The following is a 14,462-nucleotide window of genomic DNA, read 5'->3' as shown; positions in this document are numbered from 1 at the left end:
GCCAGATACTGCTGGCTGCCCACAGACATCCCAGCTCATCAGCTTGTAAGACCACACGGCCCTTTGCTCAGCTCTGGCCAACCATGCAATCACGACCGCTCATTAGATTCTCTTAAAGGACAGACGCAACATCTGCGAAGAACATTATATCCTGTAACATCCACAAACTGTCATTCCCTCAATATGCCCGTCGCATTACTTTGCCAAGTCCACATCAGTTCAGGTACAGGGCAGAAGAACACTCAATGATCTGGACTATGGTTCTCATCTAACATCAATAAATATCTTTGTTCCCTTTAAACCTGCCAAACTGATTCAGGTTTCAATAATGCTTTATACAGCTTTAGACATCAACTTTAAAGGCCAGTCTGTTCACCACGACTCCCTTCTTGTGTGTAAGCACTTGATAATAGAAATCTCTCCTACAAATGTACACGATAAGAACTTGGACTTCAAACAAATATGACCACCAATTTTTTTTCTTTATTTTTGGAAAAAGTAACTCAATACACCTTGTGTTAAGTGCAAAGCTGTCCAGTACCCAGGCACTCAAAAACTAAAGTGGTTCAATTGTCTCTTGGCACATCAAGTGGTGGATAAGGCCATTGTCATTACACAGATTGCCTTACAGGTCTCCATAGGGTAATTAGGGTGTCTGCCGAGTGTCCACACTAATCTATGTCAGTATTAGGTCTGGGTTTTACTGTGCAAGGCTTGGCAATAAGACTTCACAAATGACATTTAGCAGTAAGTCCAGCAGAGTAGCTCAGCTTACCATAGTGCAAATTAATCTTATGAAGGGTTTTAAATCCACATTAGCGTGATTGAATTAAATCAGAATTATTGAATGCTCGTGCTTAAAGTCCCTTTAATACCAACAGCCATGACTATGACTTTATTAGGAAGAAAAAACGAGATAAAGTAGTAAGATAACCTAATATAACAGGATAAAATGCAATGGAAATATGTAAAATAAAGGCAATGTTTTTTTTATTAACACCAATATTTGAATTCTTAGATTTAGGATGTTAAAATATTCGAGTTACAGAAGCACCACAAGTTTATTTGCTGGGACAATGTCCATCCAAACTGCCCCGAGTGTCCATAAAGTTGGCATAAATATGAAGTTGACCTGAACTTGATCACTTTATATTGTCGTCAGAAGATAAACAGGGACACAACCTCAAACCTCAAACCGTTCCAAACCTTTCTCACTCCCTTACGGCTGTAATCAGCCCCGTACAGCTTCTGACAGATCCCTCTGCTGTAATGCACTACCGAATCTTGCCAGAGACCTGTCAAAAACTCCAAGGCCCTGTTTACAATTCTTGTCAACCACAGGCCTCCAAATCATTTTGAGAGTTTTAGTAATGCTCTGTGTAAAAGCACAAGCATATTGATGTACATGTCTTTGTCAACATCTATTCAGCTCACAAAGGGGCGGTTTGGCTGAAGGGACAATTTTTTTTTATTGAGAACGGATGACAGTCCAACCACTGTGGGCTGTGTGATTATATCTTAGATTTTTTTTTTTTTCAAGTGGTCGCGAGTTGATGGTTTGATTGTACTTGTCGTGCAGAATTTAACCACTTTCATTGCATCGAGGAAAATATTCACTTTTATGGCAAAAATGATAATTCGGTTAGTTGTTTGCTTTGAAAAGACATTTCTTGACATGTATATATATTTTTTTCAGTCTTTATTTGAGTTAGATGTTAGAGTGCTTTGGTTTGACTGATTATCTCTGGGAGACATGCCAGTGTCTGCAGTGATTTATGTTGCCCACTCAAGATGATTTCTTCACCCCCCTCCCTCTTTCAGGCACATTGTGGTCTGTGGTCATATTACCCTCGAAAGTGTCTCCAACTTCCTCAAAGACTTCCTACACAAGGACAGGGATGATGTCAATGTAGAAATTGTTTTTCTCCATAAGTAAGTTAATTTTGTCTTTCTCACCCTTTGTAGCTTAGCAACAAACGAACTATTGCATAGGAGCTATATTTATGTGCTAACCCATCTTCTTTTTTTTAGTATTTCCCCTAATCTTGAGCTGGAAGCCTTGTTCAAACGCCATTTTACCCAAGTAGAGTTCTACCAGGGATCGGTTCTCAACCCTCATGATCTGGCCCGAGTGAAGGTACCGGCTGGTGGCGAGACTCCTGGAGCAATGAAAATCCTTAACATTTTTGACAGCTGTTGTTGAACTTAAGAGTAGAAACATTTTTCACAGATTAGCTGCAGTTGTGTGCGTCACTGATTAGCAGGCTATAAACGTATTACTGTATAAATTCAGCTGACAAAGAGAGTAAAGAAAAAATGCAGAAGAATGATAATCTAATGATATCCATTTCAATTTTTTAGCCAAAATATATCAGGACAGAAGAAAGAAAGAAAATACTTTTTTTGTTGTTGTTGAGCAGATTTAAACCATCTGGTATATTGGATACTTTTTTATTAAATACAGACGTGCACTTTAATGTTGTCATATTTGTTTCTTTGGTACTCTACACATAGATCGAGTCAGCAGATGCCTGCTTAATCCTAGCCAACAAGTATTGTGCAGATCCTGATGCTGAAGATGCCTCCAACATCATGAGGTATTCTCTCTTCTGGACAATCAGTAACAACTGGCTTGCGGAGGTGTTATGTTTCCTTGCTCACTTTATCTGCCTGTTTTTCAAAGGGTCATTTCCATCAAGAACTATCACCCCAAGATCAGAATAATCACACAGATGCTGCAGTATCACAATAAGGTGAGACGTCTCGGTGCCCTGCATTGTGTAGTGTATGTTTGCTTCACTTCATCTTGGCCGCTCTCCAACCTTTCCTCACAGAAAGATTATGGCTGCAGTAAAATGGCAATCCTGTCAGCTTGAGAGCTATGTGGTGCTTTTAAGGATTCATGGTAACTTTGACATATAAGTGACTTTTTAAAGCATCCACTCGCTCAGCTGCTTACATGCTGTGCATGCTCCTGAAGAATGGACCTCACTTTTTTAAATGAAGAATTAATAGAGCAGCACTTAGCATGGTAAATAGTATTACAGGAGAAAATGTGAGCTTTTGAAAATGTGTCTTTTATATTTAATAATTGTGTGTCTGAATCACTGCATCTGTCATATGACATGGCAAGGAGATATGCAAATATGTATATATTTTTTTAAATTGCTGTGAATGATGCCCTTTATGTATGGAAACTGGTACACTAACTGAGACTTGTACATTGTAAGGGATTTACCCAGGATGCTAACTTTTCTAGTAGTTAGCTGACTTTAGGAAAGGAACAGCTCTACATTTCTAGGATAAGCTAGTTAGTTTTTATTTATTTTATTGTATGCTAAGCTAACTGGCTGTTTATTGTAACTGTTTAATTTAATTTGCATTCACATGTTTGCATTTCAGCTTTGAACTAATTGAGGTAGATCATGTTAATTAGTGGACTTTTGTTATCCTGAATGTTGGATTTCAATACCACCGCATAAAGCCAAGCTAGCTTACCCCAGTTTCCAGTTTTTATGCTAACCCAGTTCCCAGTTCAAGCAGATATGAGGGTTGTATTAATGTTATCTGTTCCAAAAGAAATGTGACTCATATATACAGTTTTCTGTGTTTCTGACCTCTCTAACTTTCATGTGATGAAGGCCCATCTACTGAATATTCCAAGCTGGAACTGGAAGGAGGGTGATGATGCTATCTGCTTGGCAGAGCTGAAGGCAGGCTTCATTGCGCAGAGTTGTCTGGCCCAGGGTCTGTCGACAATGCTAGCCAACCTCTTCTCCATGAGGTCCTTTATTGAGGTAACAGAGTGGACTATTGACGAATGATTTCTCACATTGCATTTTTTGCACATGAGGTGATTTATTAAGGGATTATAGGCTAAATAAGAAGGTTCTCTGCTGACACATGGACTAGGTCTGTCAAACAGTGCATTCCCTAAAAAAAAATTGACATCTCTGTCCAGAGACGGGCTTCCATTAGTGTGTTTTCAGTCATTCTGGCACATCATATTTTATTGTGTGACATGTCATGTGGAATCTGTTCAGTGTTCTCTGCGGCTTAGAATTGAAGAGGTGCTTGCTTCTATCAAAAAACTGTTCTCATGTCATAAAGATGATAGATCAGCTTATAATGACCAGGCTGATGTTGTGCAGTGGGACATCTGCTGACCAGATTAGGCTGCTTTTGGAAGGAAAACTGTTCTTTTTTTTTTCTTACTTTTTTTTCTTAACCAACACATGTGACATTTCCCTGTTTCATTTTTTTTTTTTATCAGATTGAGGAGGACACATGGCAGAAGTATTACCTTGAAGGAGTGGCTAATGAGATGTACACAGAGTATTTGTCCAGTGCCTTTGTAGGCCTCTCCTTCCCCATGGTCTGCGAGTAAGTATCACTCTTTGATCAACACGACCACTCTCAATGGTAGGTAGCTTAAAAATATATATAATGCAAAGTAAGAATGACAAAAAAGAGGAGTGTTGGGATGTAAGGCTGTGGATTTTAACGGTTTTTGAACACATCAGTCATCTGCTTATATCCTGCTCTTCTCTAATGAGTGCACTTGTTTTACAGGCTGTGTTACGTGAAACTGAAGCTGTTGCTTATTGCCATTGAATTCAAGTCTGAGCAGAGAGAGAGCAGGTTGGTATAGCGGATCTTTCCGGAGCATCTGATACAGCTGTGATAACAGTGAACTGCACTGTACTTTGCTAAAAGTAGATCTTCTAATAAGATATCTCGATTTTTCTTTTCCTCTCAAGTCCTCTTTGCAGCTTGTTATCTATGCAGTTGATATTCATTTTTCAGATCAATTTGGTGAACACTTGAGCATTATTGTGTCACCATGAAGTACTCCCTATAATAAATAATTCAGTATTTATTTTTTTCTGAGCTATTACCCTCTTTAAAAAGCAAATAAATGGGATTGATATTGGCCAAGGATTCGGGTCACAAGCTTTTAGGTAAACCTTGCAGGTATGCAGGACAAAAAAAACTTGAAATGTGGTTAAACTGTGATTGGTTTCAGAGAAGTACTAGGTACTGCACTGGATTAACTTCATGTTCACGGTCCTTTTTCAGAGACAAACTTCACACCTAAATAACAAATTTGCTTCACGTTTAAATTTCACATAATGTGTCTCCTGCACTTTTTACTGTGCTCCTGCTCTGTCTTTATGATTATCACTAACTCTACATGAGTGCTGGTTTTATCACCAATAACGACACAAAATGCATTTTTTCAGTAGTCTCAATTTGCCAAATCCCACTCACCCTTCCCCATTCACCTGTGTCAAATGTTTGTGTACTAACGAGGTTGCATGGTTAATTTAATATTAATTAAAGATGATGTAAATTCTAGTTGATACTAATTGAATACACTTTATATAACCCAGTGGGCTAAATTGTGTCCATGGTCCAATCACTTTCAAGGTAGTTGAGCTTTTTCTTTTACGTTTTTTCTTTTTGTACATTTTATAGTGACACCCTAGAATATTTTATTTATACTTTCAAACCTTTTATTAAACATATTCTCTGCCCTCTATGTACTTTTTGTAAAAGATGAATAACTTCAAACACTGTTTTTTCTTCATTTTTATGACTCTGAGTTGCAAGGCCCTCAGACAAAGACAAAGTTGCATCACACGCTGCCATATAATGAAAGCATAGCTTGTAAATGGGCAGAGAAGCATTAGCAACAGCTATATTCTCCTCTTCTTTTATATTCATGATAACTGTTTGATTTGAGATTTTTTCTTGTTGTTTGCAGAAGCCGAAAGCGGTATGCCCTCTACCTTATCTTACTTCCAAAGTTCCACCCAATCGTCACCACTTTAAAGCTTCTGACTTTGGGAGTTTCCCCAAGGATATTTTTCCAAACACTATCTCACAGGCCTCTTTTTCTAACTCCTTTTTATGGTGTCCCTTGTGCTTAATGCACTAACTTCTTTGCAGGCAGAGAGAGGATAGATAAATTGGACATGTTTGTAGAAGTGCTGTTTTCTTTTCTTTTTTCTTTTTGTCTTTGCTGTTGTCGCTGTACCAAGGCCAAACACTCACCCTCTCCATATCTACCTCTTATTTGATCTTTTCATTTTTGTCCTCAAGCAAACTCCTTTGCTCCTTTAGTTTCTTTCTCTCACACTTTCAGTTCTTTTTCAGTGTCGCTCAGTCGTTACCCTACTGTTTCTTAGCTTTGACGAGCCACGTTTTCCACTCATCGGTGTTTAAAAGTCTTCACCAGAACAGTACAGTGAGGAGTTTCTGTATGCATATCTCAGACATCAGATATGGTGTTGATAGGCACTGATATCCTACAACTTTGGATATAATCTTTAAATAAAATGACTGATTACACGCCACTGCTGTAGGCGGTGATTGATATAGCAGTATGTTTTTTGTTGTTGTTTTTCATGGTTTTATTATACCAGCAGCACCTCACCAATCTTTGTTTTTTCATGATTTTTTTAAGACACTAGAAAAGGCATGGAGCTGTTGATTTTGGATAGCATTGGGTTTATCCAAACTGAAGTTTTATTTATGTGGCCCACATTTCACTCTTGCATCCCATCACCCTCTCATGTCCTCATTCCCAAATGTGTATCCATCTGTGCATGTATGCGCGTCTGCGTATGTGCAATCACCTCGGAAGGGAGAGTTTGTGTTTTGAGTGTGTGTGCGTGTGCGAGTGTGGAGTTTTGTGCGTCTCAGCCACCGTGTACAGTCATGCTCGTGCGTCTCTCGAGTAGATGTTCTTAAGTGAGGTCACTTCCTGTCAGTTTGGTGTTTGAGAAACAATCCAACTGCACAGAAGTTACTGCAACCGTCTGCATCTACGTACCTGTCCCTATACCTGTACTGCAGTGGCTATGCCTTTCTGTTTTATTATTGTCCTCCTCATACTGTTTGGTAACTGCATGCTACGACACTATCACATAAAGTGTTTGATGCTTGCCTTGTTGCTCACAATATGAGGTTTTGATGCGTCTTCTTGGCTTTTATTCACCAGTTTGCACACGACTCAAGAAAAATGTCTTGGATAGTTACACCTGTAAAATCTCAGATTTGGGCAGCAATGTTTGTGGAACTGTCTTGATTTGATTGGTTTCTTTGTTTTATTTTTGACTAAAAAAGCATGCCAGGTATAATGCCTGTTAACTTCTCTGGGGGCCATTCAATCTGAGCGTATGTTAGGTGCTATTTTACTTCTTGCAGTATGGAAAGAAAATTCTGATCTGCATGACTGGTGCAATTTGATCACATCCCAATATGTATATGGATTCAATTGCTCCCTTAATAGTTTTTTTTTAATTTCCTCCCTAATGTAACCTTTTTCCAGAGCTCAGAGGAAAGATGTTGTGCGATAATATACTTGTTCCCTTCTCCCCCGAATCTAGACCTCACATACTCTTTCAAAATGAATGACTAAAATGCCGTGAATAGTTATTACACGCGTAAGTGTGAATCAAGTTGGTAACACACAATCAGTCGAGCTTTTCTCGTTTATCAATGTTGCAAATTTACAAAAGCTTAAAATGTAAACAGAGCAGCGAATGAGACAAAAAAAAGAATCAAGATCATCTTTCATCTGGGCTTGTATTTTGAAAGAGTGACCCTTAAAGGTTTGTGGGTACAGTGTTTTGATATCTTACTTCACACTCACTTCATTGATGATTGTTGCCCACAGGTAACCATTAATGACCGGGGTGTGTGTGCGTGTGCGTGTGTGCATATTTGTGTGTGGCGTCTACTTTTTGTCTTAGTCTAATTAATGGGGAATGATACAGCCAATCACTTAAAGTACCCTTGACTATTAAACCAAATCCCACTTTATCACAAAAGAAGCGAGTAATTATTATTTATTACAGTAACACATTTCTTTTAAATCAAAATATAATGAAAATGATTAAAGCAGTTTGTACTTAACTAGACATGCATTACAAGTATTTGTAATGGAGCAACACATTTGGACCAGTCTTATTTTCCCCTAGCAGAGTCTAGAGCAGACTCAATTGTAAGAATTAGCTCAGTATAATAAACAGAAAGAGCTGTTCATTCCCTTGCATTCCACTGTCAAGTACTAACTGAGATACACCTACTGGACATTCTCTGTACGACAGCCGTGTCTCAGTGGACATCATAACATCTGTTCTGACTAGATGACTGCATTTGAGTGCTGAGACTAAAACCACTCCATGGCCATAATTTTAATTCTTTCTGCCCTCGTCCCTCTACTTGTATCTCTCTGTCCTTCTCTTCCACCCCCGGGGCAATCCAATGCCACTTCGTAGCGAAAAGAATTAAAATTCAATGTGCGATCATTACTGTTGTACATTTTTGTCCATCCGTGTGAGTATCGCATCAGTAAATTGCCTCAAATCAGAAGGAGCAAGTGTGTTTGTGGTAACTTACAAGACACACGTAACAAAGGGAAGGATAATGTGTTTAAAATGATGCAAAAAAGGAAGCCCGGCAAAGTCCAGATTCAATTTTAGGGCTTCAACAAGTGTGTGTACCATTCCTCTTGATTAGCATGTTGTGTGCATGAATTTTGTGTATGTCCAGATGTTAATGAGCATTATTTGTCTGTATGTCTTTGATTACCCAGCATTCTCATCAACCCGGGCAACCATGTCAAGCTGCAGGAGGGAACACTGGGATTTTTTATCGCTAGTGATGCCAAAGAAGTAAAAAGGTAATTGGGCCATCCTGCCAAACGGCGGGGTCACTAACCGTGTCAGTTGACAAATGAATAGGAGCGCTAAACATGTTTACTGTGTCACTTTTAGAGCATTTTTCTACTGCAAAGCTTGTCATGATGACATCACAGACCCCAAACGGATCAAGAAGTGCGGCTGCAAGCGACGTGAGTAGCTGTGCCTTTATTGTGCCCCACTGGCACCCTTCCTTCCCTTCCTTCTCACTCCAAAGACCAACCTATGGGTCTCGTCTTTCTCTTTATTCATAGGTGTGCACATGGTTATTATGCCTTTCATTGTGTTGTTGTTCTTCTTGTACTCTGAATCTGTGTTTTAAACATTATATTGCCATTATACTCTTAGGGAAAGTGTTTGTTATTGGTCCCATTTGAGCTTCCATAACCTCCATTATAGTATGATCATAAGTCAAAGCACTTTTGTTTCTTTGTCAAAATGTAGCTGTTGCCATCTTTAAATGTCTATTCATCTTGCTTTAACCACTGAATCACCACTTTATTTGCACAAACTGAGACTGTATTGCAGTGAATGAAATGCAAAGTGCTAACATGTAAGTAGAAAGCGTAAGAGTCTAAACCAGGCTTGTTTCTGTATCGCATTTGAAACATTAGAAAGTAGAGCAGATCCACCAAGTGCCCTATGTTGCAATTATAAAGGATGGGTTCAGGTTCTGCCAGTGCTTTACCTGCTTCACCTAGATTAATGAAATTCAGCCTGGTAGTTTCTGAGTACTGATCACATGCTGTGCCTCAGCCTCAGCTTGGTGGAGGAATTAGGAAACATATCCTCTTACTTACATATGAATGCTCTCAGTGAAATATTTTAAGGCTGTTTCATTCTTCTCAATTGTTTTATAGGTCACAAATGTTATGGATAGGGTTGCTAGCTGTTAATTTTCTAATTTAGCTATGCAAACACCCACATCAAATCAGTGAATGTTTTATGCAGATACAACATTACCATTAAGGCAGGAAATGCACGCAAATACATCCTGACCTATGTGCAGGCGACACTTGTCAGAATGTGTTAGCTGATGGATAAATAATTCAGGTTAATATTCTATGTTTCCATAAAAGGTCACAGGCTGTTACGGTGAGCAGTCCGTTACAGACATAGCCTGGTTTTAAAATAGGTACCCTCCAGTTCCTTCTTTTGTCTGTGCCATTTCAATTATTCAGACGCTTTCTGCTCTGTCAACTCAATAGAATCAACAGGTTTTTCACACTCTAGTTTTATTTACCACAACTATTTACCTCTGTTTGCTTTCCTACTATCTTCATGTCTGAGACTCAGCTGATGGCGTTATGTTTTATCTTATTACATTTGTTGCTGACAAGAGAGTTGCATTAAAAAGATGACAGTTCCATTACTGTAATGGGATTCTGTCCAACTGTATGTTCTGTTCTGTCATGTTTTGTTCTCTTCTGTTGTTTTTTCCCATGTTTTTTTATGACCAGTGACACACTTTTGATGTATTTCCTTCCCTGCTGCCATTGGAAAACACCACTTTATTTTAACTACTCACTGGTAGTGATTTATTGTGAGTAAAATGAAAATGGGTGTCTAATTACCCAGAGTGCAGTGCAAGTGGTTTTTTTTTTTTTGTTTTTTTTTTATTTCTCTTCCTTTTCAGCAAATAGTATATTGTATCTATGTTGCATGTTACCGGTGTAGCTTCTGCATCCCTCTCCTCGCCTCCCATTTCTACACCGTGCTCAGAACAAACTGAATCCAAAACAGCAGATATTGAACTCGCACCAGCATCAGGCCTCTGCTCCTCAGAGGCTCAGCCGGCTGATGATCTGATTTGTTGGAGATGACAATTAAATAAAGCGCTACACGATTGGATGCGGCCGATGAGGTGTGCAGTTTTTGCTCACTCTTTGATCATCAAACCAAACACGTATTTGGCATTTAAAAGCCAATCTGCTGCGAGTCTTGTGTCATTACATGTGATTAACCTCTTTATAGTGTATTTGCTCAGAGAAAGAACAGAAGAATAAAAATCTGAGATGTCGTACATTAAAAACAGATTTAGAGGAACTAACACACGGGGGAAAGATCTACTGCTATTTAAAATGATCTGCTTTCTGTCAAAGGTAGTTTTGTGTGGCAGAGAGCAGAAAACGTCCTTCTGGGATGTTCTTCAAATCCTGTTAAGCTACGTTGCCAAAACACAATCAAAACAATCTGGTCTCCCCTTTTACCCCCCTTTGCTGTGATCTCAGCCCCTTTATAAACTCCGGGCCCTGGCCCAGCCTGGGCTGATGTTTCAGAGATCACTGGTTCTTTTCAGAACTGCACGAGCCTTGTGCCTTTCAAACACAGACTGTCGTTGGGCCATTTTGTTTAACTCGCTTTACTGGGAGACAAGTCTAGGATTAATACGCGGCATTGTCATAATTTTCAGTTCCCACTAGATGGTAGTGCCGTGCCAGAGTCTTGTGCGGTAATAGATATCCATAGTTAAATGGTGATGTCTGTAGAGGAAACTCTAATCCCCTGAGACCTGTTCAACAAAATTGCAAGGATCAGATGGGTGCCTTTTTGTTTTAGGATAATAAATCAGTTTGTACGGCTTTACAGATTTATCATCCTTAACATGTTATTTCACATTGCTTTTATATCTATATGTTACAATATAAAGCAGGGTATGGGGAGGGGTGTGCACTTGTGTACAAAGTTGGCTTTTTCAAGCAAAAAAGTATTTGTTTTGTCCACTTTTATGTGCCCCACTCTGACAGGATACTGCACTCTCTGTTAGTTATTGCTCAAAGGTTCACCTCTTGAGCCAGCAGTAATCTTTTTCCTTGCACTGTTGCTGAATAAGGAGGCTTTAGGTGGATATCAGAATGTTGCTTTCTGTGGGACATCCTTCATATTCAACGTAGCACCCTGATAGCTTCTGTTTACAGAATATTAGTGGTTTGTAGGCAGTAGTAGCCAATCAAGCCCACACAGACAGTTGATCAGGGTCGCTGTTATGTTGAATCTTCAGTTAGGAATGCCCTGAAATGGACACCTTGTCATCCTAAACCAGAATCTAGGTATTTGTGAAGTCAGAAGTAAAATACATTGTCTTTGTGTGTGTGCGTGTGTGCGTGTATGTGTCTTCTGTCTTCCATTGCTCCCCTTCCATTTGTCAGAAGTCTACATTGTGGTATACACACTCATGGGCTGCTGTTATTAGGTACACCTGTGACGCTAAATGCAGACCAATACAACAGCTCTGCCATAGAGTCTACTTTTATTTCAATTCTTCATCTTACTCCATTTGTCCACTTGATTACATGCAAAGAGGGTTAAAGACTGAACATGTTTACAGGCCAGAACGTGACAACTCACGTTTACTTAAAAAATAAAGAAGCCTCGTAAAAGCAGAGTTTACAGCAGAGCTGTTGTATTAGGTTATGTTAGATTTCACATGTGTACCTAATAAAGTTGCCAGTGAGCCCACATAATATGTTCCAAGCGCCCAAACAAAAACACCGAAGCAAAGAAACTTCAGCATGACCTGACGGCCTCACTGCACTTGTCCGCCATGTTCCCAAAACTGTTTCATTACTGTGAACAGTTATCTGTGTACTTCTCCTTGTTGCCAGGACTTAAGCTACATTTCCTGCATGCTTTCCACATGCTAGTAAGGCACATATGCATGTCACAGGATACAGCAGTCCCTGATGCATTCATCTTATGGGATATGATCTGTGTTTCCCATTCTTTCCTTGGCCAGGAGCTGAAAACATATTACTTCATTCAAGGTCTTATTTTCCAATGTGAGTCAGAGTCAAAGATGCTGAAAGGTGCCAGACAGTATTAGTCTGCTGTCTGTTTACACCTTGGCAATGAGAGAATGGGGACCAGGGACTGTTTCTGTCCAGAGTCACAGCAATCTAGAGATGCTACTCTGGGGACTTTCACTCCCGCTTCCCTCAGGGTTCAAGGGCTTCACACACCACTCACACATACACTTGGCTGTAGGCTGACTTTTGTAGCTAAAACTTTTGTCTGGCGTAATACTACTTTTACATCCTTTTTTACTTAATTAGCACACCAGATCGTCATCTTGCCTGTTTTCTACTTGGGCGATGATTGAAAAGAAACATAAGTGGACTGGAACCATTTGAAAGATTCACTGGGCTGTATGTGCTGAATTGATGCACACAACAGCGAGCTTGAAAAAAACAAAAACGTAGGTGTATGTAAATGCTCAAATGCTTTTATATTGTATGTTGGAAACGCTAGTTGGGAACCAGTTTTGCTGGTTGGTTGAAAGACAAAATTACATGTATTATAATGGCCCGTGAATGGTTATAAATTTATGGTATACGGAGAACATTAGATAAATTCTTTAAACGGAAATTCAGAATTTCCCAGGTACAAACTAGTGTTTAAAATCAGGCACACTGCAAACAATTGATAATTTGGGGATATTAAGTAGAGGATCAAATTAATGGTTATTTCTTCATTTTCTTGTGAATTATACTTCCCATTTGTATCTTCAAACATGACTTCAAATTACATCAAAACAACAACTGTGTAACTAACACGTTAGCGTGTAATAATACCGTTTAAGCACATGCACATCAGAGTGAAGTCCCTTTGGGGAGTGGAGCAGTGAAATTGCAGGTTTTGAATATAGCATGATTTAGCCAGTCTAGCCAGTAGACTAGTGTGATGCCTTGGACAGAACCGCTACAGCTGCATGATGGGATACAGGTACGTGATCCACTCCTTTAGCCAAATGGATAGAGGATGTACAAATGTATGAAACATTGTATGAGGTTTGCTGCTGAAGACATTGCTCATGCCTTTCTTCCCCGAATGCCTCCCTACCCTCTTCCCTTTCTCCCCACCTCTCTTTCCCACTGTTATAATTTTGCCTTTTTGACTTGTTACAGCCTTAGCGCACAGCTTGAACTCCTAAGAGAATCACCAGCATTATGACTGTTGTATTTTTAATTGATAATATTATAATAATAGATAATGTGTCCAATTTAGAGACACTTTTAAAATGGCAAAATGAAATGTGCCGGCTGACTTGTTAAGGTAAATGTAACTCTTGGAGTTTGTTAATATAACTTGGGGCTCAAGCCTGTGGGAGCAGGTGACTAAGGCTTGCACTTTCTGATGAAGTTACCTTCCGACTTCCCCTAGATGTATATTTCTCCTTTTGCCATTAACCTGCTGCTTTTCCTCTCCTCTCATCCCAAAACATGACTGTAGCCAAGATGTCCGTCTACAAACGAATGAAACTGGCATGTTGTTTTGATTGCGGCCGTTCAGAGCAAGACTGCTCTTGCATGTCAGGCAGTGTACATAGTAACATGGACACCCTTCAGAGGGCCTACCCACTTTCCTCTGTCTCTGTTCATGATTGCGCAACCACTTTACGTGCCTGTAAGTTACACCGCCCAACACATGCTGTTACGTGTCTGTGGTGTGTGCTCTGTGTATCGTACCGTGTACCATACCGTACGTGTGTGCGTGCGTGCGTGAGGTGTAATTTGTTTATTGTGACCCCATTGTTTGTGTACCCGTGGTCTATGTGTTTCTGTGTTGTTTTACATTTTTTTTTCTATATTGATCTTATTTTTTTTTCTGTATCTATCTCTCTCTTTCTCTATATCTGGTTAGATTTTCTTTGATTTATAGTATGTGTGGTTGATAAGTGGTGACGTGGCTCAGTGGTGGTGCTGTAAGTACTGTAGATGTTAGACATATGGCTCCCGCATGCGGCACCAGTCA

At 39.5% G+C, this 14,462-nt stretch overlaps 1 protein-coding gene across 7 annotated transcripts in view; it reads left to right on the top strand.

The window, feature by feature from the left end:
- Nucleotides 1–14,462, top strand: part of kcnma1a (potassium large conductance calcium-activated channel, subfamily M, alpha member 1a) — a 158,341-nt gene that overhangs the window by 102,943 nt on the left and 40,936 nt on the right. For 4 of the 7 annotated variants that reach the window (XM_085427988.1, XM_085427991.1, XM_085427987.1 and 1 more), the window contains exons 10-18: nt 1,822–1,932; nt 2,032–2,137; nt 2,515–2,597; nt 2,684–2,753; nt 3,642–3,797; nt 4,274–4,383; nt 4,573–4,641; nt 8,606–8,692; nt 8,787–8,863. In XM_085427988.1, the coding sequence (XP_085284114.1) occupies nt 1,822–1,932; nt 2,032–2,137; nt 2,515–2,597; nt 2,684–2,753; nt 3,642–3,797; nt 4,274–4,383; nt 4,573–4,641; nt 8,606–8,692; nt 8,787–8,863 (869 nt within the window). Of the gene's footprint in view, nt 1–1,821; nt 1,933–2,031; nt 2,138–2,514; nt 2,598–2,683; nt 2,754–3,641; nt 3,798–4,273; nt 4,384–4,572; nt 4,642–8,605; nt 8,693–8,786; nt 8,864–10,245; nt 10,255–13,940; nt 14,115–14,462 lie in introns of all 7 variants that reach the window. The other 3 variants (XM_085427990.1, XM_085427992.1, XM_085427989.1) reach the window with 2 other exon arrangements.

Source organism: Rhamphochromis longiceps, linkage group LG13 (assembly GCF_057381845.1).
Source record: "Rhamphochromis longiceps isolate RC_006_pf linkage group LG13, R_longiceps_female_GT1.1, whole genome shotgun sequence".
Taxonomy (NCBI): Eukaryota; Metazoa; Chordata; class Actinopteri; order Cichliformes; family Cichlidae; genus Rhamphochromis; species Rhamphochromis longiceps.
This window is presented reverse-complemented; position numbering and strand designations above follow the sequence as displayed.